General features: G+C 39.9%; 1 protein-coding gene across 8 annotated transcripts in view; it reads left to right on the forward strand.

Annotated features, from left to right (window-relative positions):
- The window catches only part of MAPK8 (mitogen-activated protein kinase 8), a 125,005-nt gene that overhangs the window by 88,441 nt on the left and 13,855 nt on the right, over window positions 1-22,709 (forward strand). For 7 of the 8 annotated variants that reach the window (XM_084632917.1, XM_084632915.1, XM_084632920.1 and 4 more), the window contains 6 exons: window positions 2,488-2,617; window positions 6,958-7,016; window positions 7,136-7,274; window positions 12,165-12,330; window positions 17,570-17,641; window positions 19,842-20,024. In XM_084632917.1, the coding sequence (XP_084489043.1) occupies window positions 2,488-2,617; window positions 6,958-7,016; window positions 7,136-7,274; window positions 12,165-12,330; window positions 17,570-17,641; window positions 19,842-20,024 (749 nt within the window). Of the gene's footprint in view, window positions 1-2,487; window positions 2,618-6,957; window positions 7,017-7,135; window positions 7,275-12,164; window positions 12,331-17,154; window positions 17,227-17,569; window positions 17,642-19,841; window positions 20,025-22,709 lie in introns of all 8 variants that reach the window. The other variant, XM_084632919.1, reaches the window with a different exon arrangement.

Genomic DNA, 22,709 nt, shown 5'->3' on the forward strand with positions numbered 1-22,709 from the left:
AGGCCGAGCCACAAATCAGTCTCTGGGCCCCAGGCCCTCGGTCGGGGCAGGGCGGCAAACAGTCTATGGCCGTGGCCTGTAGTCAGGACAGAGCAGCAAACAGTTAGGGGCTCTGGCCCATGATCTGAGCAGAGCAGCACAAGTCTATAAGGCTGGGCCCTCAGTTAGGGTGGGGCAGCAGTTTAAGGCTCCAGCCTACAGTCAGGGCAAGGCAGCACAGGTGTTGGGTGTCCTAGCTCCAGCTGACAAACACAGGCCTCTTGGCTTAGAGAGGGGAGGTTGCCACCCCTGGAGTGGGGTGGCCGGGGATAGGAGAACCCAGCCCACCTGACTCCACCAGGCCCTGACCCAGGACCTTAACAGTGGTGAAGTATTTCACAGCTGGGTCAGCAGGGAATCCAGGTGCAACATGCTGACCGGGTCTCTGGCAGCAACACAGCCAGACTGGGGTCAGCTGCCCCTGGGCCACTTCCTACCCTCCCCTTAGGGTGTACCTGGATCTATGGGGGGTCCTCCATTTCATCTGGGTAGAATGCCAGTGGCAGTCCCAGCAACTCCTCCGTGCCTTGGTAGCAGGCAGCTCTAGTCAGTGTTCAGCTTGGCAGGGATCTGCTGCAGTTTCCCAGCTCAGGAGTGGGCAGGAGGCATCTGTCTCCTTTGGCAACTGCAGCTAAACTAAGCTCCAGGAGGACCTGCCCTTTATACTTCCTGTCCTGCCTCCTGACTTCCAGTGGGAAGGGTGATCATGGCCTGGCTCCACCCATCTGGGTTCAGAGAGTGATCCCTCCCTCTCTGGCTCAGTGGGAGGCCACTCTGTCTCATTACAATCCCCATCACAGCTTCTAACTCAGTGCATGTAAAAGTAGACCATATGCAATAGGGGACAATATTGACAGGAGCATGAACTAGATGCCCAAATAGGGCTCTTCCACATCCAGCTTTTGCCTTTCTGTGAATGCATACAATGCGGACATCAACTCAACTATCTGCCCTGCCTGCATGCCTCCATCCTTACCTGGAGAGACAGTCTAGGAGTTCAGTCTCTAGTCCAGTGCAATCCTTGTATGTGTCTGTCCTTGTGTCCTTCCCATCACAGTGTTATCTGAGCATTTTAGGGTGCAAGCAAAGGGGACCAACTGTAACATGCACTTAGAGGTAGACTGAGACACCACAGACTTGTGTCCTAGTGATCCAGGGGTGCAAAGACTGATGCAATATTGCAGGAATCCTGTACTGGAATCCATCTCTGCCCACCCCTCTTCACTTTTCATTTCCTCATCCATCCATCCATCGTTTAAAAAAAAAAATCCATCTTTACTAAGGGGGACTTCAAACCAATGCAAATCTCCAATGTGTGTTCATGTTTCTTCTATTCTCATTAGAGTCTAGTCAGTCTTGATTAACTTTTTGGATTACTATGGTCCAAATCAGATGGTGATTTATAACATATTTGTTAAAGTAGCTAGGTTTAATTTAATAACCACTGAACATTTGCTGGTAGCCGATTTTCACTGAACGTGTGACCCTCGGTAATGCACAGCTGCCAAGACCTTTGCATCTGACAAATATCTACTGACTCTATACAGCTGTCATATTGCGTCTTGCAGCAAACAAATTCAGTGCCTGCCTGTCACAGAGGTGTGGTGATGTGCATGGGAATTGTCCCTTGTAATGATCTTCACCAGTAGCAAGAAAAATAACGGAACTGAAGTTAACAGCCTGTGTTAATAGGTAATATTAGTGTCCTGAATTTAAGCCATAAATAGAAAGAAATTTGGATTGAATCCTTTTGCAACTCGTTCAACTTTCCTCATCATCAAGGAAAATCGGTGGTGTCAGGCAGTTAAGTCTTCCTGAACCCATTTTCCCCCTTTGTATTGTGATATTGCCACTCAGGTGGCTTCTCCAGTTGGGAGGCCAGGGTACCATAAAATTGTGGTTAGCAGAGTACCTAAGCACTCTGGAGCTGTTAGCCTGATGGCAGAAGCTCCTTCCCTTTTGTAGATTTTAGGTAAAAACCTACATGTTTCTCATGTTTGATGTCTTTGTATTTTTATGTAGTCTAATCTACAATGCCTTGATGTCCATTGGCATGTAGCAGGAATTCTCTGGCTTCAGTTAAGGAGGCTTTGATGTTTTGGGGCTCTGAGTTCCTGTTACTGTCTGAGGAGATGGAGCTGTGTAAGACTGGCAAACTGTGAAGCTGGAAAATCTTTTCTGAACACAGTTATTGCTCATTATGAGGGAGACTCTCGCTTGTACACTCGTTGTATTGGAGTTTAATATTAATGGGAATTCTGGATCACCTGCTGAGTTGCTGTGTGACCTTGGGGATAGTACCTTAACCAGTGTCAGATTTACATCTGTGAAATGGGAACAATGCTCTTCCTTCTCTCTGAGATGAAAGAGCATGTCTAAGGAATAACGAATTTATAAAGTGCTTTGAACCCATGAAATGATATAACAACGGTCTACTTTTAATTGCAGTGCAGCCTATGATGCCATCCTGGAACGAAATGTTGCAATCAAGAAGCTAAGCCGGCCGTTTCAGAATCAAACCCATGCTAAACGAGCCTACAGAGAGCTTGTTCTCATGAAGTGTGTAAATCACAAAAATGTAAGTGAAGCATCTTGCCTTAAATGTTTGTGTTAAGAAAAAGGTCTTCAGGTACCGTATAGGTGGCTCTAGAGGGTAACACCTTACATAGGGTAGAGATGTGTTTAAGGGGTGGCCTGTGTGCATATAAAGTGTAGGAGGATGCTTCAGAGTGCCACCACTGTGCTTTTCCTTAACTCTTGTCCCCACCCTTGCTTCCAGGCTGAAGGCTGGAGTCATGGTGCTGCTCTGCTAGGTGTGGTACAGGCAGGCAATTGGCTGATGTACTACAGGTAACCATTCTCCCTTCTGTGCTGCATCTGCTAAAGAGTCTGCTTGGGAGGGATAGAAGTGGCAGCAGATTTTGGTGCGCAAGTGGGCCAGGTGGTCTTGCAGGACAACAGCAGAGCATTTCAGGTTCTGGAGATGGCAATAAAATCAGAGCAGAGCAGGAGAGGTACTGATAGGCCAAGTGGCTGCTTCTCAGAACTGCCCTGGAGATAGCTGGTAGGAGCCAGCTCCTTCCTTCGCTAGGGGCTGCATGCTATAGAGCCTTAATACGCCACTTGAACCCAGTGGGATCCAACTACAAGTGTTGGTTTCAGGTCAGATTGGGTCTAAAAACCTTGCCACTCTCAGGTCAGGTTGGGTAATCTCTGATCACCCCCTCTTGCCCCTGGAGCTGGCGTGGCAGTGGCCGCGTGCCATTCTCCTGCGTGTCATGCTCCTGTTAACCACCGCCACCTTGCTGCGCTGTGTGCTGCGGTGTTAGTGTGCCGACAAGTCTCAGTGCCTCTTTTTCCAAAGCATGTGCAGTATGTCAAGGGTGGCTGCCAGGAATGGGGTATGCAGTCACCACCATGCTAACCTCACAGCCAGGAGTTGGCTGGAGATGGATTGTGGGCTTGAGGTATGTGGAGCAGGAAGCCCCCACAAGGCCGAGCCCCAAGGACAGGATGAAGTTGACGCAGGTTCGGGGGGAAGTGTCAGGTTCAGGTCTGACTTGAAAATGACTCAACACTCTTGGGTCGGGTTTGGATTGTCTGTGCTCGGGTTGGTGTTTAGCTCTGGGTCAGGCTGTAAAATTAGCCCAGAGCAGACCTCTAGCATGCTGTCCTCACCACCTCGTCTCCTGAGCCCCATGTGGGAAGTTCCAGCTTCCTCAGGCTGATAGGCGAGGAGGGCCACCATCTGCAAGAGAAGCTTCCTTCTACCGCAGACACCATTGCAGTGCCACACTGAGAATACTGCCTGTATGATCTCTAAGCCAGAGATTGTTACCCTCTGTGTATGGAAACTTCCATGCTCATTTTGGATGTTACCACAAACTATATAATGATGACAACGGGCCCTTTCTGCTCTGTGACTCTTGATGATTAGCAGTTGCTTGACCTTGCACTGCATTCCCCATCCACTCACTGCAGTTGGCAGATATCGCTTATCATCTGTGGAAGTTGGCTTCTATCCTCAAACTGTCTTATTGTACTTACCTGTAATAGGGAAGCTTCTGCTTGGGCAGGGTTTATCAGTTGCCTGCCTGTTCTTCCTCTGATATCGCTGAAGCAGCATCCCAGCCCTTTCAGTCTGGAAGCATAGGCAGGGGCTGGAGAGAAAACAAACTAGTTCTAAAGCACAGTGCAGCTAGTCTTACTCTAAAGGCCCTTCATACATGTATGTGTGTGTGGTTTGGAGAGGAGGTGGTAAATGTATGACCACCACTCTGACGCAGAGCAATAACATCTTAAGCATGTTCAAACTCTTTAAACTGCACTGAACTTCACAAAGCTGCTTTGGAACATCCTGTGTTAATTCTGAAACATTGATTGCTGTAGGGTTATAATTTAGTGATTGTCCACATGGATTCCACTTCTGGTGTGCAGGCATTCAATGCACAGGAGATCTGATTCTTTTGCAGCAATGTCCTTTGGGGCTGTACCAGTAACCTGGGTGCCCTAGTGTTCCCCCACTTGAGGGCACAAGGAGTGCATGGGGCCAACCATCTTTCAGTTCCTTCTCGCCACCTATGGTTGCAAGATGGGAAGCCTTGCAAGATCTACTTATCTACTTGCTGTGTGATCTTGATACCCCTGTGTGTGTGTGTGTGTACATAAATAAATAGCATAGTTGGCATAATGTGTTTCTCTTTTTTATACCCTTTGACAATATTAAAAAAAATGCAAAACAAAACTTATATTAAGGACTTCCCTGGTACTGGGATTTAGCAGCTATGGCTGAAACAAACTCCCCAGCATTCAAAACTTGCCTCTCTTGTGATGTGGCTGTTTCACTTAATGATGGGCACTTGAGGAGCCTATTTTTGGCTAGTTTTCTTCCCTGCTGTAATCAGGAAGGAAACCAAAATGCACACCCTGGATGTGATCAAGGCTTTTTCGAATTACCTTGACAGCTCCTTCAGGAGCACTCCCAGGCTGTCTGTAGCATTTGCAGACAGGATTAAAGGTCCAACAATATCCACCCAAAGATTGTCTACGTTGATATTTAATTGTATTAAATTATGCTATGAGATAGCTATATTAGATCCACCCATGCAGGTTAGAAGCCATTCTACCAGGACTCAGATAGCTTTGGCTTCTTTTCTAAAAAGCATGCCCATCTCAGAAATTCACAGGGTAGCTACATGAGGATCAGTCCACATTTTCACCCAGCACTACTCCTTAGTTGTGGCCTCAAGATCTCACTCCCACTTTGGTAGAGCTGTCCTGCAATCCTCATTTAACTAGGACTCCTAGCACCTACCTCCTGATTTGAGAGCACTGCTTGCTAGCCACCAGAAGTGGAATCCATGTGGACAATCACTCTAGGAAGAGAGAACGATGACTTATCCTACAGTATCTGTGGTTCTTTGAGATGTTGTGTCCACTTGGATTCCGTGATCTGTTCTCCTTCCCTGTTACTATGGAGTCCTGTACCATCTGGATTCTCGATTGGCGAAGGAATTAAGGGACAGTTGGGGCCTACTTTGCCCTTAATCCCATTAAGTCGGGGAGAGGATGAGGACATCCAGGGCACAAGCACAGCCCCAGCACTGCTGGCCAAAATATTCTGATCTTGCATGCATCAGAGTCTTCTCCTTTTTATGCTGAATTTGGTGGGAATTATAGTGTGGCATTTATAAAAGCAGTAAATTGATTGCTTGAATGACTCTACTATAAATTACCTTAACTGTAAAACAGTTAGCCCCTCCTGCAATGAAATGGTAAATCCAGTGTCCAATTTAAGCATACAAAGATCTGATATTTGTATGGTGGTGCTTATGTCATTTTCTTGTCCCTCAGCTAGAAGATAACAGGCTTGGTTGGGCTCAGCATAACTGTGTTCCCTCTTCATACACAGCATCAGTAATCATGGTGACTAGTAGTAACTCATGCCCTTCTTGTATGCAAACACTCAAGCTACTTCCTCTTCCAGCCGTCCTTCCTTTGGAAGCTCTGGTTTCCTCTTCTGCTCGCTTATTCTTGTGCTTTTCTTTATTAAATAAAGTGCACCACTGATTTATCACAAACACTGAGTGTGCTTCCTAATCTACCTCTGGATTAATTTCTAATGAAATATTATGTTACAGGTAAATATGCCATACCTCTTGAAGGGTTATTACTCTGCAGTAGCTGTCCTTAGAGAACCTGTATGCAACCCGTTCACTTCAGTTGAAGCATTTTAATCTGCCGTTCTGGCTGCCTGGCAATGTAACTCTTACTTCCATCACTCAGTTTCCATGAATGTTATAATTTCTTCTTTTAGAAGTTATATTTCACCTTGAGTTTGAACACCACAAAACTTCTGGTACGGCACAGAGTCCTCTTCATTTCTTCCAGTTGTCCAGGGCGCAAAAGAAGATTTTCAACCTTCCTGTGTCGCTTCATCCTGTTAATACATGGACAGTTTATTTGGACATGCACTTTGCCAGTGATCATGCGCGTTACTGTGCAAAAGTGTTGTAGCCTCTGACTTCAGAGGTTAGGTTGGAAATAGGGTTACCAGTTTAGGTTGGACATATTCCTGGAGGTTTCATCACATGACATAACTTTAATTAGAAATCAGAGTAGCAGCTGTGTCAGTCTGTGTCTGCAAAAAGAACAGGAGTACTTAGTAAAGAGACTAATCTTTAATTCCTAGAGACTCCAGGATAATCCTGGAGGGTTGGCACCAGTTGGAAAGCTGGTAAACACAATTCTTAACAATGACTATTGGATTATGCGTACTAGAGAGCAAAGTTCACTTGTATGATCAGGAGACTTCTTAGGTCAAGTTTTACTTCTTTCCAGCCACCAATTTTGTGTTTTTGCACAGGTAAGCAAAATCTATTTGTTGACCTTTTGTGAGTTTTCTTTTTCTCTCCACAGATAATTGGCCTGCTGAATGTGTTCACACCACAGAAATCTCTGGAAGAATTTCAAGATGTGTAAGTCTAATTTTTACCCAGATTTGTAACTTGTCACAAACATATGCAGTGGAATGGACTTCAGACAATACACCTTATCTTCTAATTACTCACTTGTTGTTGTTGTTTTGTTTCATAAGTTACATAGTGATGGAGCTCATGGATGCAAATCTCTGCCAAGTGATTCAGATGGAGCTAGACCATGAACGAATGTCGTACCTTCTTTATCAGATGCTGTGTGGTATCAAGCATCTTCACTCAGCTGGGATTATCCATAGGGTTAGTGGTATACTATACTTTTTAAAATCCACCTAATGTTCTTGCCTTCAGTATTAAGGAGCCAGGAAAAATTCTATTAATATGGAAACTGTATATATACTTTCAAAGACTGCATTGTGTGTGTTTAAATTTGAAACAAAAGTCTGAGTCCATCCTCAACTGGATCTCAATTTGGCTAGACTATATTGTCCAAAATCTGTATAATAGGTTGCATCATCTCCTCTAATTTGCAGTAGAATTCTTATCCCAGTGGATATCAGAAGGAAAGAATACCTGGAAAAGAGTGACTTTTTATACTAATTGGTTAAACCAACTAAGTTTCTGTTTCGTTTTTTGGTAACCAAACCTGAAATTCCATATATTTTTAAACTATCATAATGTAATCTTTATTTCTGCATTTTTTTAAAATAACAAACACATTATACATCTCTAAAATTCTCTGCATAATCAAATATTGTCTAGTCCTGTGAGTGAAACTTTATACAACCGTGTAGCTTGGAAAATTCTATCCTGTAAGCCTCCCAACTGTTTCCTCATTGTGTTGTTTATATTAAGTCAAGGTAGCTTAATTAGGCACTCGGGTCAGGAAATTGTGAAGTTAAGTTGTCCATGCATTACAGTACTGTCTACAGGAACATAATTGTGTATGATTTCTAAAATAAAATATATATATTTTTTACAATCTTAGTAATATGTAGCAACTTATAATACTTTGTTTGCTTATTCTGTTTTCATTGTTACAATATTTAATTATATATATCTGTGTATTGACTTCTTAAATAAGGTCCCATCTCGGTATGCATTTAATTATTTTTCAGCACCCATATACTATACATTCTCTTCAATCAGCAGTGCAGCCTTCCTTATGTGCAATTCGGGGGATGAGACTGTTAGCTATCCAAGGTAATTTACTTGGATACGTATATGCCAGGAACGTTTTTATTATTATTCTGATATACTTACCCTGTTGTACTTGACCTGTAGTTTCGTGTGCTATTACTATTTTTCCATTTACTCTTCCATTTCAGTGTTTGTATTACCCTTAGCATACCAGATAAAAAAACTATAGAATATTGCATTTCTTTATTTAGGATGGTGCCAAAAAATTGATTCATACTATGTTGTGTGATTTTTGTGACACTATTCTGTGTCGTCAAAGTCTCCATCATAATGCATCCACCCAGGGGTGCAAAGAAAGGCCACACATGCAACCTTGGCGTTTCCTGTCTTTTGAGTGCTTAGCTTTAGAAGCTTCATCTTTTTCAGAGGTTTATAGTATGGATTTTCCTAGGGTTTTTTCGCTGAGGAAAAGAAATCCCAATAGAATGGACATACTTGGCAAGAATGCCCTCCCCTAACCCATGTTGAAATACATAGGAGGGAGCCCCTGTTCTGTCAGTTTTAGGAGTTGCAGGGCAGTCTCCTTTCAGACCTTTTAAGCACACCATAACACAGAGCCCCTGCTCTCCGAGAACCTGCAGGTGAATGGAAACGTTTATGCAATCCTAGTTATAACAGGAGCTACTTCTCCACTACAGTGTTCAGTTCAGTCCAGATATTATTGGTGGTGGGTGATAGTTTGAAAATCAGGAAATCTAGCTTCAGTGCTTCCTGGTAGTTGTAATTTAGAATTTGTACTGACATTCCTGAAGCATTTGAATTGCTTCGCAGCATAAATTCACAAGATAACCTGTTCTGGCAAGGCAGACTTTTAGCACAAATTAAATAATGATCTTTGAATGCGTTAAATGTGTTAATGGCTCTGAATGACACAGATGGATCAATTTCACCTGCAGGTCCTCATATTATGACATATTAAGATCAGCCTGCTGTTCATGAAAAATGTTACATTGCTTAATTTTGCATCGATTAATCATTTGTACTTAAAGGTATAAAGCTTTAGTGTTCCTTGTGTCTATCAAGCAGATAACAACAAACCTTCTGAAGAAAAGGGATTATTTGCAAAGGACCTTAGCTTTATGTAGAACACACAGTTTCAGCAGTGATTTTATTTAGCTAGGTCCTCAGCAACAATATCATTAATATGTAATGCCAATTTTCCTGTTGGCACTGTTCATCCCATATTATCTTTTTCTGTGGTTGTGTGTGGTGCGTTCGGAGTTTTGGTATGTCATGGCACCTGGGAGTCAGGAACTCCTGAGTTCTAAATCTTGCTCTGCCATTAACGAAGCGTAATTGGGTTAATTAGCTTCTCTATGAATTAGTAAAGTTTACCTCATATAGGTTGAGAGTTAATATTTGCACAATGCTTTGAGGGTGTAAAGTGCTGTATAAATGCTTCTATGCAGGACATATTGCATTGCTTGTGGAAATACTTGCTTTAAGCAGTAACATGCTTGATATGCACTAACATGCCAGAAACACAATACATGTACAGTGTAAAAGCTAAAAATGAAGGAAAGCTCCCACAATTTTTACTGACTAAGCAAATTGTACAGAGTGCACACATTTATAATTAAAATGCATAGCTTTCACATCTTTACTTCTCAGTATAGATTTGACTATAGATAGCTTAACCTTATTAATACCTTGTACATGAACACCTGTTCCCAGAATACTCAAAGCATTTTACAAGGGTTGAATCTGCAACAGCTCTAGAAATATGCTTTAGCCTCCATTTTGCAGGTGGAAGATGGTGATTGAGCTGAGTCCCAGCGATGTCTGGAGTGACTTGCTGAAGGTCATGCAGAATGTCAGTAAGATAGTTGGATGTACAATCCAGGAGTCTTCATATCAATTTCCTGCTCTAACCACTGCATCACTCCCACATCGGGCTTTTGAGCTCCTGCTATAATGAAAATGTGTATATTTGTACACCTGAATGAGATTTTAAAATGTACCTTGTGGCAGTACTAGCCATGAGAATTCTGAAGCATGTTAGGCTACATGTCTTGTTGATTTGTATTTGCATTCAAATTTTCTAGACTTTCTGGAGGTCAGATACTGGAAGGAAATTGAAGAATGAATATGCTTTTGTAGGCATTAACTTTCTGCGTGCAAATGACATGGGCATCCTTGTGTGAGTGTGTGCATGGAATTATTTCCTGTTGATGATGATGGTAAATTCTTTCCTCAGTTCTAGCCTCACAATTTTGAAGAGAATGAATTTGGTTAATACAACAATATTGTGGCAGGCTGAGATGCCACATAATTTATTGATGGGGAAAGAGGACTGCTCCAGAGGTCCTATAATTATTCCATCCCTATAATAGAAACCTGCATATATACAACAGTAACTATTAAAACAGGATATAAACACAACTCCAGCACAATCTAAGTATTGTCTTAAGTAGCTGAAATGCCTCATCACACTTGAATAAGATAAATAAATGTTGAGTATCTTATAAGCAGAATACTAATCTCTAGAGTCAATAGAAGCCTTCATTATGCATCATATTTTCAAAAACATTCTCCTAGCATGTGATTTAGGGAGAGATGGGAAGGTGACTGACTTCACATGTTCCTGTACACTAGTTTGATTTACTTTATATTTTGTAGTAAGTGTTGCAGCATTTTTTTATATCTGAGAGGCTCACTGGAAGCCTGAAAATTACCATATTAAAAACTACCTATATCAGTATCTTCTCTCTCTCAAAGGGGTGCCAGATCTTGGTCTTATATCCCATGATAAGTCTGTCTTTTGGGGATCACTCCTCTAGTGATCAGTTAGGTGGGAATGAGAGATCTCATGATTTTTTTTCGGACAAACCTTCTGATGTTATGGCCAGCATTTGCTCTCTGACAGCTAAAGGTGTGGAAGATATGGCTTAGAACAAAATGGTTGCTTTGTATGCTTCTGTAGATGCTGTGTGAGTATGTAGCTCATAGGTTTGTAAAGCATCTTGGGAGACTGAGTTTAAAAGGGGCAATGGAAAATCAAAATCTGGTTATAGAGCTCAACTGAAGAGTTCAGTTGCAAATCTTCCATCTAATGTGCCTTGAAACTTTGAAGGTATTTTGGAGTAGCAGCCGTGTTGGTCTGTATCTGCAAAAAGAAAAGGAGTACTTGTGGCACCTTAGAGGCTAACAAATTTATTTGAGCATAAGCTTTCATGAACTACATCCGATGAAGTGAACTGTAGCTCATGAAAGCTTATGCTCAAATTTGTTCATCTCTAAGGTGCCACAAGTACTCCTTTTCTTTTTGAAGGTATTTTGATTCCTGTTTTTAAAGGTGCAGGAAGTTCTTCTGGAAGTTTTTGCAATGGCAGTTCAGAGTTCTGTCATTATTAAACTTAAAGTTGGTTAACTGATGACCAACCAAATCATTATTGCAAACCAAACCTTTGCAAGCATGAATTTCCTTCTGATCATTCAGAGAAATATCTACAACAAATCAAGAGGTAATGCAACCTTGATTGATAGAGTTGATGAAGGGTAACTCATTTTTTTAACAGATGCATTTTAACTATAAAAAGTTTTGCTTGATTAAATCGTAAGAATCTTCGTGTTTTGAATACCATTTAGGATGAAAAGTCCTGCTGTGACATTATCTCTAATAATTCAACCATTCTTGTTCTCCTTTGGTACTATAATTCCCTTGAGCAATTTGTAATACTTGTCTGAGTGCTAACATTTCATACTAACCCCAAATTATTTCAAACATTGCTAATATATCTGGTAACATTAGTTGTGTTTTTCTCCCCCTACTTGTTACATAAACTGCTGAAGAGTAATACCAGAGGTTTAATTCTTTGGTTGGCTGAAGATATAAACATTAATTCATACAAGAAAAAAAATTGGAAGAATGAAGTTATAATAATGGCCCAGTTTTTCATTTTTTTATGCCAGTGGTTATTTTCTTTAAGGTGTGAACTGCAGAGTGTTTTGTTCTTGTCTTAGCAGTCATGTATGATGTTTCTTTTTAAGGATTTAAAGCCCAGTAATATAGTAGTAAAATCAGACTGCACTTTGAAGATTCTTGACTTTGGACTGGCCAGAACTGCAGGAACTAGTTTTATGATGACGCCTTATGTAGTGACTCGTTACTACAGAGCACCAGAGGTCATCCTAGGGATGGGATACAAAGAAAACGGTCAGCAAATATAGTCTTTCTTTGACATAGCTTTTATTTTTTGTTTGGCACACCACATTTTACATGTTAATGTTTTTCAAGCTGTAGACACTTTTTTTTTAAAGTAACACTGTGGCCAAAATGTGTAATATAGTTACACCCAATAGTTCATATTTAATAAAACCTATATGAAATGTTTACATTTGATCTAAAAAAGAAATTGGGGGTCTTGTTTGTTTAAAAAGATAAATAATCTACTTGGGACAATGGTTTGTTTCACCTGCAAAAATTGAGAAATGCACTTTCCCCATATGTAGTATCTGCCTTAATCTGTAGAATATCTTGGGTTGAGAGTTCATCACTGAGCAGGTTGGTAACTAATGTGACTGCAAATACTTCTCCTAAAGTGACATAAGAAAGGAAAAGGCTACATTGGAATATATTTGCTACTTCTTGAAAGAGACACTCCAAAGAGGGATATGCAAGCTGAGCCCACTCACTACTGGCATTAATTTGTTTCTATTTTAAAATGTGCTAGTTCTAATAAATTAGCTTCCTCTTTAGTTGAGTGTAAAAGAATTTACCAGGGCAACTGCCATAATGATGCAGAGCATGTTCTTTAAGAGGTGTTCTATTGGGGTCCATAACAAGTTATAGGTTCAGAGATCCAAAGAAAGTTCATGAGGTAGGCCAGTGTTCGCTCCCTCCCTTTTCTTGCTAGCCTTTTTATCACTTTAAATTGGTGATACTCTTCCTCTGGCTCTTCATCTGTAACTATATTATTAGTAGGTTTCAGAGTAGCAGCCGTGTTAGTCTGTATCCGCAAAAAGAAAAGGAGTACTTGTGGCGCTTTACTTGTGGCGCTTTATTTGAGCATAAGCTTTCGTGAGCTACAGCTCACTTCATCTGATGAAGTGAGCTGTAGCTCACGAAAGCTTATGCTCAAGTAAATTTGTTAGTCTCTAAGGTGCCACAGGTACTCCTTTTCTTTATATTAGTAGTAGTAAAAGAAAGTAACAGGGGTGCCAGACAACATTTGTTTGAGGGAAGTTACGTATTCAGGTACTGTCTGGAATGTGTAACACCCTGGCTGTCATTCCTGAAATAACAGCATTCTGTTCCCAGTTCTGCCACTGGCTCAGCAGCCTTGTTTACCCTTGGGCAACAATTTCTCTTCTTTGCTGTCACTAGTTCAGGTCCACTGATGTTGGCACCATAGGGAGGCCTAATTTATAAAAATAATTTATTAAAAATAAGATGAAGCAAGGTCTCTTGCCTAGCTTGGAAGATTTGCTGTTCTATACTATTGCAGAAGGGCAAGAAAAAATTCCAGTTCACTAATTTATAAGGGTCATCAGCAGCTGCAGGTCTTATTGATTAGACCAACTCTGAGCATGGTTAAATGACATGGTGCTGAATGTGCTGTCAGCAGTCATCCGCTTATCTGTTTTAGGGCTCCTAATGTTGCTGCCATCAGTGGAGCTAAACCTTTTTTTCAGCATGACGGGGAAACTTTCTGAAAACTTACTCTAGGCTCGTTAAGGCTACTGTGTGGTGTTGGGCAAATCAGTTCATCTCTTGATTTCCCCGGATTGGTTTAATATTTATAAGCCTAGGAACAAAAACTGGTCAGCTGCCCTTATGAAGGCTACTGCTACACTAGAGAACTTACAGCAGCACAACCGCACCGATGCAGCTGTGCCACGGGAGGCTTTCTCTTGTAGCTGCTCTAAGCCAATGGGAGAGAGCTCTCTTGTTGGCTTAACTACTTCTGTCCTTGCGAGTGGCAGTAGCTACGTTGGCGACATAGCGCTGTCTACATTGACACTTTTGTTGGTGTAACTACATTGTTTGGGGGGTGGTTTATTCACACCCCTGAGTGGCATACGTTATGCCAACATAAGTTGTAGTGTAGACATAACCTAAGACAGTGATGAAAAAGTTATTCCAGGTGGGTGAGTGAATAGTTTTTTGTGAGGCTGGGGTTATGTTTTCCTCCTAAGACTGTTAGCTTGTATTAGTGTGTATGTTCCTCCAAAATGCTGTATAAAGAGCTAGGTAAGAGCTATGCATTGTTATTATTTAGAACCCCAGTGCTGAGTGAGGCAAGCAAGGGGTGAAGGGTTTTTTTGCTCTGAATTTACCTAGCTGATCAGGCTAGCTCAGGCACTTATTTCTTTTTTTCTGGGGCTTTAAAGTGACTAATTAGAGAAGAAAAGGGACAAGCAAACCTTTTTAAAAAACAAACAGAACTTTTCCATGAGAAAGAAGCATTCTTTAAAAGCAACATCTCATCCTTTGTGTTGTTTTGGCCTGTTGTACAATTAGGTATGAGACAATTATGTAAATCCCAATCTGGCAGCAGATTTCCTTTTTAAAAAATAAATAAGGGTTGTCTTTTGGGGGGCTAATAGTATTACCAGCCTGTTGACAGGAATTACCTTCTAACATACTCTGGAATGGAGCAAATGTATTGGTGAGTACAGACGTCTTATACAAGAATTAGTACACTTTAAAATTTCAGTGGCAGATTCCCCGGTGCACCAAAGGAGTCAGAACACACTGGCCAGTTAAAAAGTGGAAATACAGACTTATGTTGGAAATATGGACTGGGTAAATTAAGGACCAGATTTACTATTGCACGTTGACTGATCAAAAAGAGCTGTAAAAGATTTAAGGTTGATAGTATGCAACTTTAATAGAAATATCACATGGTAGCATTCCCTTTGGGTTTATTGTTTAGTGTTTTTGTATGAAATCTTAATTTTTAAAAAACAAATTAGAGAAGCTCCAGACCAAAAACTGTTAAAATAGAGTTACAGTTCAGCGTGTGTGCCAGTAATTTAAGGATAAAAAACATTACAGGGATTATCTGAAACTAAGTATTATAAATCCAGGAAATTCAAACATTCCTGTAAAATTTTTACCCTTTATTACCAATATGTAATGTCAACTTTACTTCCACTTTAACATAGTTCCCCCCCCCCCTTGAGATTTAATTAGGAGTAAGTGCTTCTCATGTAGGGATTTTAGACAACAGACACTTTCTCACAATTAGAAGAACAGGAAAAGTGATATGAAAATGTTTAATCGAGATCATCTTTGACCTGAGATCTTTTATTCCAAACTTCCTGAGACCATCTCTTAAGGCTTGATTAAATTTTAGCTTCACAGAATCTTTGTAAAGAAACCTTTGTAATTGACAGTGTTCTTCAGAGCAAACTTCTGGAAATTTTGAAGGGTGAGCAAAGAAGTTGTTTCTAACATTAACTCATTTGAGCCTGTTAAAATCCCTGGCTTTCGATGCATGAAGAGAAATCCTTGATGCTCATATACTGTTGCTCTTCCCTCCACACAATTCACTTTTATCATTTTGGACCCAGGCTATCTCCAGTAGGGTTCGGGTGCATTTCTCTTCATGAGAGCAGAGGGTTGCTTTGCAGGTGAAACAACCATTTACAATCTTCGGTAAACTGTCAAGAACAAAATTTTACCTTTTTCAGTTTTGTGCCAAAAATGCTTTGGTCTTAAATACCTGAAAACAGTTTATAAGACAATATTAATACCAATCTTCAAATGTAGTGGCGATTTATATGCCACAACTCATGTAATTATGATCTGGGATTTAAAAGGAACAAACTTTTTAAAAATGAACCAGGCCCTTAATTTTAACACCTAATCTGTAGAGGTGTGATTGTAATCAGGAGATTGATTTAGGTAATATTTTAGAGGAACTCTTAAACATGGGGAAAGGGAATATTTTGAGTAAAAAGTTGCTCTGTTTGTAGTTTGTTTAACTCAGTACTATTGCACATGCTTTTATTATGCAAGTGTTCTCACTTAAAACCCATTGTTTTCTACTTCAGTGAAATTCTAAGCTAGTGTCTGACAAGGAGCTAATAGTAATAATAAAAATTCACCACTCTGATTTCAAGAAAACTCTTGCATAAAAATCAGCAACAGTAGCAAAGAAAATTGGCATACCTGTAAAAAGTAAACTTGTACTTCAGTGAGGATGTCTTCCACGGTTGTTGAGGTTTTTTGAGAGAAAGTGAGAGGTAGGGCAGAAAGTCTAAGAACTTTTTATATACAAACTTGTATTATTATGAGTGTTTGTTTCTTTTGTATCAGACAATATTATGTTCCGATGTTGCTGGAGAAGTATTTTTAAATCAATTATTTCTAGTCTAACTACTTCCAGGAACATACTAATCTTGTTAACTGATCCTCTAAAATGCTAAATGATCTTTTACTGCTTGTATTCCTTTTTGTTTAAAGGGAGAGAGAATTGCACAGTAAAACACTTTTCAGGAAATACTTGGCAAAAGTTTCTTCTGTTCCTGCTTAATCGAATTTAGCCAGTAACCCATAAATTCTGCTCTAAAAGTATGCACTACTGAAACACGCTTTCTTCTTTCAAACGACAATTTGGTTTGCTAGCTTTAAAATGACTGACTCTTGCAAGCACCATGAAACATGTAAACAAATATACTTATCTTTGCTATTCCAAGCAAATCTATTTGTGGAAATAATTACATGTTATTTCAAACCCCAGAACTTCAAGATGGGCTTTAAACTGTCTGATATGTGTGCATCTCTCTCACTTTATCTTTAGACAGTGTTTTAAGCAAAAGGCTATTCTTCTGACTTTTCTTTATGAGCCAGATGAAAAGATCATCCTTAAAGATACTGTGTGTTAAAATAGTTTCATTGCTTAATACCACGATGATTTCTTTCTTTCCTTCCTGTGCTGTCTGCAGTTGATAGGATGCAGTCATGTTATGCTTCTTTAATTTTAAATGACCGTTTGCTTTGCTTTTCCTTCTTTTTGTGCTACAAACATAGTGGATTTATGGTCTGTGGGGTGCATTATGGGCGAAATGGTTTGCCACAAAATCCTCTTTCCAGGAAGGGACTGTATCCTTGTGCTTCTGCAGCAGGTTGAATTAGTTAGGTGATTAATGTTCTAATGTTCTCTCATGAAAATGCATATGGGTCAATTTTTTTCTTAAATGGACATGAATTTTTTTGTGATACATTTCAAAAATTGTTGAGGTAAGAACTTCAGTTATACTCAGGCTGCATCTAGCAGTAGGACATAGTCTCTGCTGGTACCGTAGTTAGCACACATTCATCCTCACTCATTTCCATTGTACACTGCTTTTTTATAATTACTTCACGTATGTGTGGATTATTTTTTAATTTTATTTTATTTTAATAACTACCTTTTTATGTTAATGTCATTGCATTTTGTTTTCAGTTGACATTTGGTCAGTTGGGTGCATCATGGGAGAAATGATCAAAGGTGGTGTTTTATTTCCTGGTACAGATCGTATCCTTACCTTTGGCCTAGGATGTAGTTTTGAAAGGTCCAAACATACAGCAGCATTTCAGGTCCATGTCAGAGTAGACTTTGTCTGCTCCACTGCTGACTGCTACGACGTTGTTTAAATTACTGTTTCAAAATACCATTTGTGAGTTCATGATTTTTAGTTTTGATTGTCACAAAGTTGTTTATGGGAATATCATTTTTAAAAAAGCAAAGTAAATAACTGTAGCTTGCAGTGCTGCATTTAGCAATTCATGCAGACTAACTTTAGAGAGACGAGAAGCTATCCACTTGGACACACTGAGGTTTTTACCCTTTTATTTTCACTTTAGATTTTTATATAGTGCCTATCCATTGCTTCTGGGTGTTGCGATAATTAAGTTGGACTTCTTTTGTTGTACAGTGCTTTACCTATTATATGTTTTGATTTTCCTTTTTAACTGAACATTTTGTGGAGTGATCTACTATTCTACTAATCTCAGCTACTGTCTAAATACTTCAGCAATGTTGCTTTTTGTGTTTGTAAGTGGACATTTAAAAAATTCCTAACCAGTCCGGCTTGTGTCACGTCTCAGGTTACGCTTTGTACGCTACTTTAAAGGAAAGCTCCAGAGATGATGATCTTAGATAGCTGAATATATTGATAGATAAATCTATCTATCTATCTATCTATCTATCTATCTATATATATATATATATATATATATAATATAAAATATAGTAAAAAGTGAATCTTCAAAGCATCTTTTAGAAATACCTACCAGACCTGTGTTTCCATTCAGTGAATGAGTTGTTGTCTCTCTCTCTGGGTATTGCCATATTAAAGATACTTCCAGCAGAGGACTTGTTAGATGGAAACTGGACTGAAAGAATCTGCATCACCAGTAAACATTACTAAGAGTCAGAAGTTTTGTTTGTGCAGAGTTCTGTTCACTTCCTCCCCCAAACCCTTTTGACTAATTTCATTGGTTAAACCAAGCATTAAATTCCAGATTTGTTGGTTTTAAAGGTAAAGCTACTGGAAAAAGCCCAAACCCTTACATTTTTATTTCCAATATTTCCAGATAGGAACAGAATTATCGGTCTTGCTCTGCATTATCCAACTGTCGGGGCTGCAGTTATTTATTTGAGACACTGGCCCTGATTCAGCCTAATTTCTTAAATACATCTTAAATATATCTAACTTCACGCACATGAGTAATCTTATTCACTTCTGTGGGTTTTGTTGCATACTTCAACACAACAAGTACCTTATTGAATTGGACACACTTTCTGTTATGTTAAGACTTGAGGGCCCAAATTTTGAAATATGCGTGCCCAAGGTTAAGGTGTCTTAATAAAAATAGCTTTTTTTTTTTTCCCCACATCTGCTGAACAGTCCCAGTTTTTGTTTAGCTTTAGAGGGAGCTAAATTAGGCCCCTCTTATTTATGCACTGATCTTTGTTCATTCAAGTTTGAACACTTGGCTTTCATTTTATGCCTTATTGTGGGAATTAGAACTTTCTTGCACTTACGACATTTTAAATGAGAACTGCAATATATTTATGGGGCTTTGTTAGATACATCTGTATTCCATAGGCATTTTATAATGTGCTCATGACTGTAGTATCTAGCACTTAAGTGGGTAGGAACACGGGCAGAGTTCCCATTGACTTCAGTGGGGCCAGGATTTCAACCCTGTTGTGCACACCTACCTTGCCCAAATGTGACCTCTCTCCTAATTAGTACACACTTCATGTGTTGCACAGCCAGAGCTTGAGTCAGGCTATTGAGTATATAGATAAAACACCAATGAGTGGCTTTTCCCTCTAATGCCTTAATGATGCTTAGCATATTTGGGAGTTGAATCAAACAGAATTCAACTCTCTGGACAATTATACAAATAGTAAACGTGGTAGGTTTCTGTTAAACTTATATTTGAGATTTGCTTTAGCTCAGTGGGTTTTTAACTCCCTGTACTTTCTACAAGTGTATCCTTTGGCAGGTCTGGATATTTTATGGGTAAAATCAATATTAGCTGCACTGCTCTTCAGCCAAGCTTACAATTATTCATCATCACTGTTCTCTTGAACAAGCTGATAGTGTCTTTTTATTTATTATGGCCTGCTACCTTCATCTCTGTTAGATATTTTGTATTGTTTTAACATAGCCTTTATGCTGGATGTTAGCCATGCTATGTTTTTCTTAGCTGCTTGACCTTAGATATTGATCAGTGGAATAAAGTTATTGAGCAGCTAGGAACACCATGCCCTGAATTCATGAAGAAATTGCAGCCAACAGTGCGGACTTATGTGGAGAACAGACCTAAATATGCTGGATATAGTTTTGAGAAACTCTTCCCAGATGTACTTTTCCCAGCTGATTCTGAGCACAACAAACTTAAAGGTAAGATCATGTATGTTGTATCATTTTTCATATTGTAGTAGCCTCGTGTCAAGGTTCCTTCCCCACTCTGAACTCTAGGGTACAGATGTGGGGACCTGCATGAAAGACCCCCTAAGCTTATTCTTACCAGCTTAGGTTAAAAACTTTCCCAAAGTACAAACTTTGCATTGTCCTTGAACCCTATGCTGCCAACACCAAGCGTGCTAAACAATGGACAGGGAAAGAGCCCACTTGGAGATGTCATCCCCCCAAACCTTCACCCCCTTTTGTGGGGAAGGCTTGATAAAAATCCTCACCAATTTGTACAGGTGAACACAGACCCAAACCCTTGGATCTTAAGAACAATGAAAAATCAGTCAGGTTCTTAAAAGAAGACTTTTAATTAAAGAAAAAGTAAAAGAATCACCTCTGTAAAAATCAGGATGATAAATACCTTACATGGTAATCAGATTCAAAACATAGAGAATCCCTCTAGGCAAAACCTTAAGTTACAAAAAGACACAAAAACAGGAATATACATTCCATTCAACACAGCTATTTTACCAGCCACTAAACAAAAGAAAATCTAATGCATTTCTAGCTAGATTACTTACTAACTTTTTAGAGGAGTTCTGAGCTGCGTTCCTGATCTGTTCCCGGCAAAAGCATCACGCAGACAGACAGACCCTTTGTTTCCCCTCCCCCCACTCCAGCTTTGAAAGTATCTTGTCTCCTCATTGGTCATTTTGGTCAGATGTTAGTGAGGTTATCCTAGCTTCTTAACCCTTTACAGGTGAAAGGGTTTTGCCTCTGGTCAGGAGGGATTTTTTAGCACTGTGGACAGAAAGGTGGTTACCCTTCCTTTATATTTGACACCTCGTGAATGAAAGTATAAATTTTGTCCATTATCAGATGAATCTTTTAAAGAGTTAAACTTTAAAATGTTGTTACCAAGGGACGTATGTGCTGGGATTACTTCTATCTCCTTTTTCTTGTTTTCTCCTGAGCTACTGCTATGTATTCTTGTAGTAGGTTCTTTGTTATCCAGAAACAGATATTTTCCTTTATAGCTGACACTCAAACTGCTTAGAGAGGGGTGTGGCTGAGGGAGGAAATGTGGGGTGGAGGGAAACGGCAAAAAAGAAGGCAATTGTTGTAAGCTATGTAGCCAGAATTCTTTTCTCTTTAGAGATAAAGTAACATATATGATAACATGTAAATGTAATGTACGTCCCTTTTTTGTATCCTGTCTAACCATGCCTTTGGCTCTGGGATCCCTTCGTTCTGGAAATAAGAATTTCTTGGTGCTAGAAGTTAGCTGCTACTTAGCACCGTAGACTAGCATGGGCTCATCGCATTTTGTACTCTAGCAAAAGATGATTAACCTGGTAGTGCTTTCAAGCAATATGGTCTGTTGTTGCCGGGTCTTACAGAGCTTTGGAAAAAGTCACTTGAGACTCAAAGGAGGATGGAAAGTGCTCACTATTATAGCCCCTGCCTGTCCTCAGGATAGCCCAGGTTGTATCTCAAATGGCGATTTTTCATTTCCACTATCAGCCAAGGAAGGGACTGACCAGCACTATGACCATAGCCCACTTAGGGTTAAGAGGATTCCTGGGAAGAAGAAAGGAAACACTGAAATGCTCAGAACTCTCCTCTTTGCCTCTGGGATTACACATGGAGAATGGTTTCTTGTACCGTTTATTTATGCAGTGAGGTAATTTTGAAACACTGGAAGCTCCACATTGTATAAACACTTGCAGTGATAGAGGCTTTTATACTGAATTAACTGAATTTTAGTATGGCTTCCCTAATATGACTAGCTCTGCTGTCTACAAGATTTTACTTATATTTACTTTCTCTAAATATCCTTGCCTAAATAAAGAGTACATTTTTAATTAGGAGAGTAATTAACCATTGAACAGTTTACCAAGGACAGTGGTGGATTCTCCCTCACTGACCATTTTTAAATCAAGATTGGATGTTTTTCTAAAAGATCTGCTCTAGGAATTATCTAGGGGAAGTTCTCTGGCCTGTGGTCTACAGGAGGTCAGACTAGAAGAGCATAATGGTCCCTTCTTGCCTTAAAATCTATGAATCCTAGGCACTATATATTGAAAAGTTATAATCTAGCGTGTCCCTCTCCTAACCCTAACACTTCCTAGCTACTACGAGACTTTCTCCTACATTACTTTATCCTGTTGAGTTCTGGGTAACTCAAGTGATATGGATACCACCCATTATTTTGAGAGACTGTTCTATGGTTCAGTTCCAGAGTCGGTCAGAAATATTTCCCCCTGTTGTCTAGACATTTTTCACCCTTTTACTCGTAGTTCTACCTCTGTGGACAGCCCTAAATGATTCTTTCCCTCTTCAGTGTTTTCACACGTCAAACTCTTGTAAACTGGTTTTCAGATTCCCTTCTTTTTAATGTCGTGAACCAGCACAACTAAGCTCAGTTACCCTCTTCATCCCCCTTAGTTGCTTTTTTTTTTAGCGATTCTGTGAATTCTCACCCATTCTGTTTCTTTCCAGCACTGAGATGCCTAAATACAGCCTTCCCCTATGGTTGTGGTTTTGCAGGAGGGGTACAGCGTAGGGGGTGACTTGCATCCCAGGTTCATTTTATGTTGGCTCTGTGTGTTGCATCTCACATGTCATTGGCCTTTTTAGGTGTTTGCCACAATATTACGCTGCAAGCTCCCG

The sequence above is a fragment of the Lepidochelys olivacea genome (assembly GCF_965140295.1).
Source record: "Lepidochelys olivacea isolate rLepOli2 genome assembly, chromosome: 7".
NCBI lineage: Eukaryota > Metazoa > Chordata > Testudines > Cheloniidae > Lepidochelys > Lepidochelys olivacea.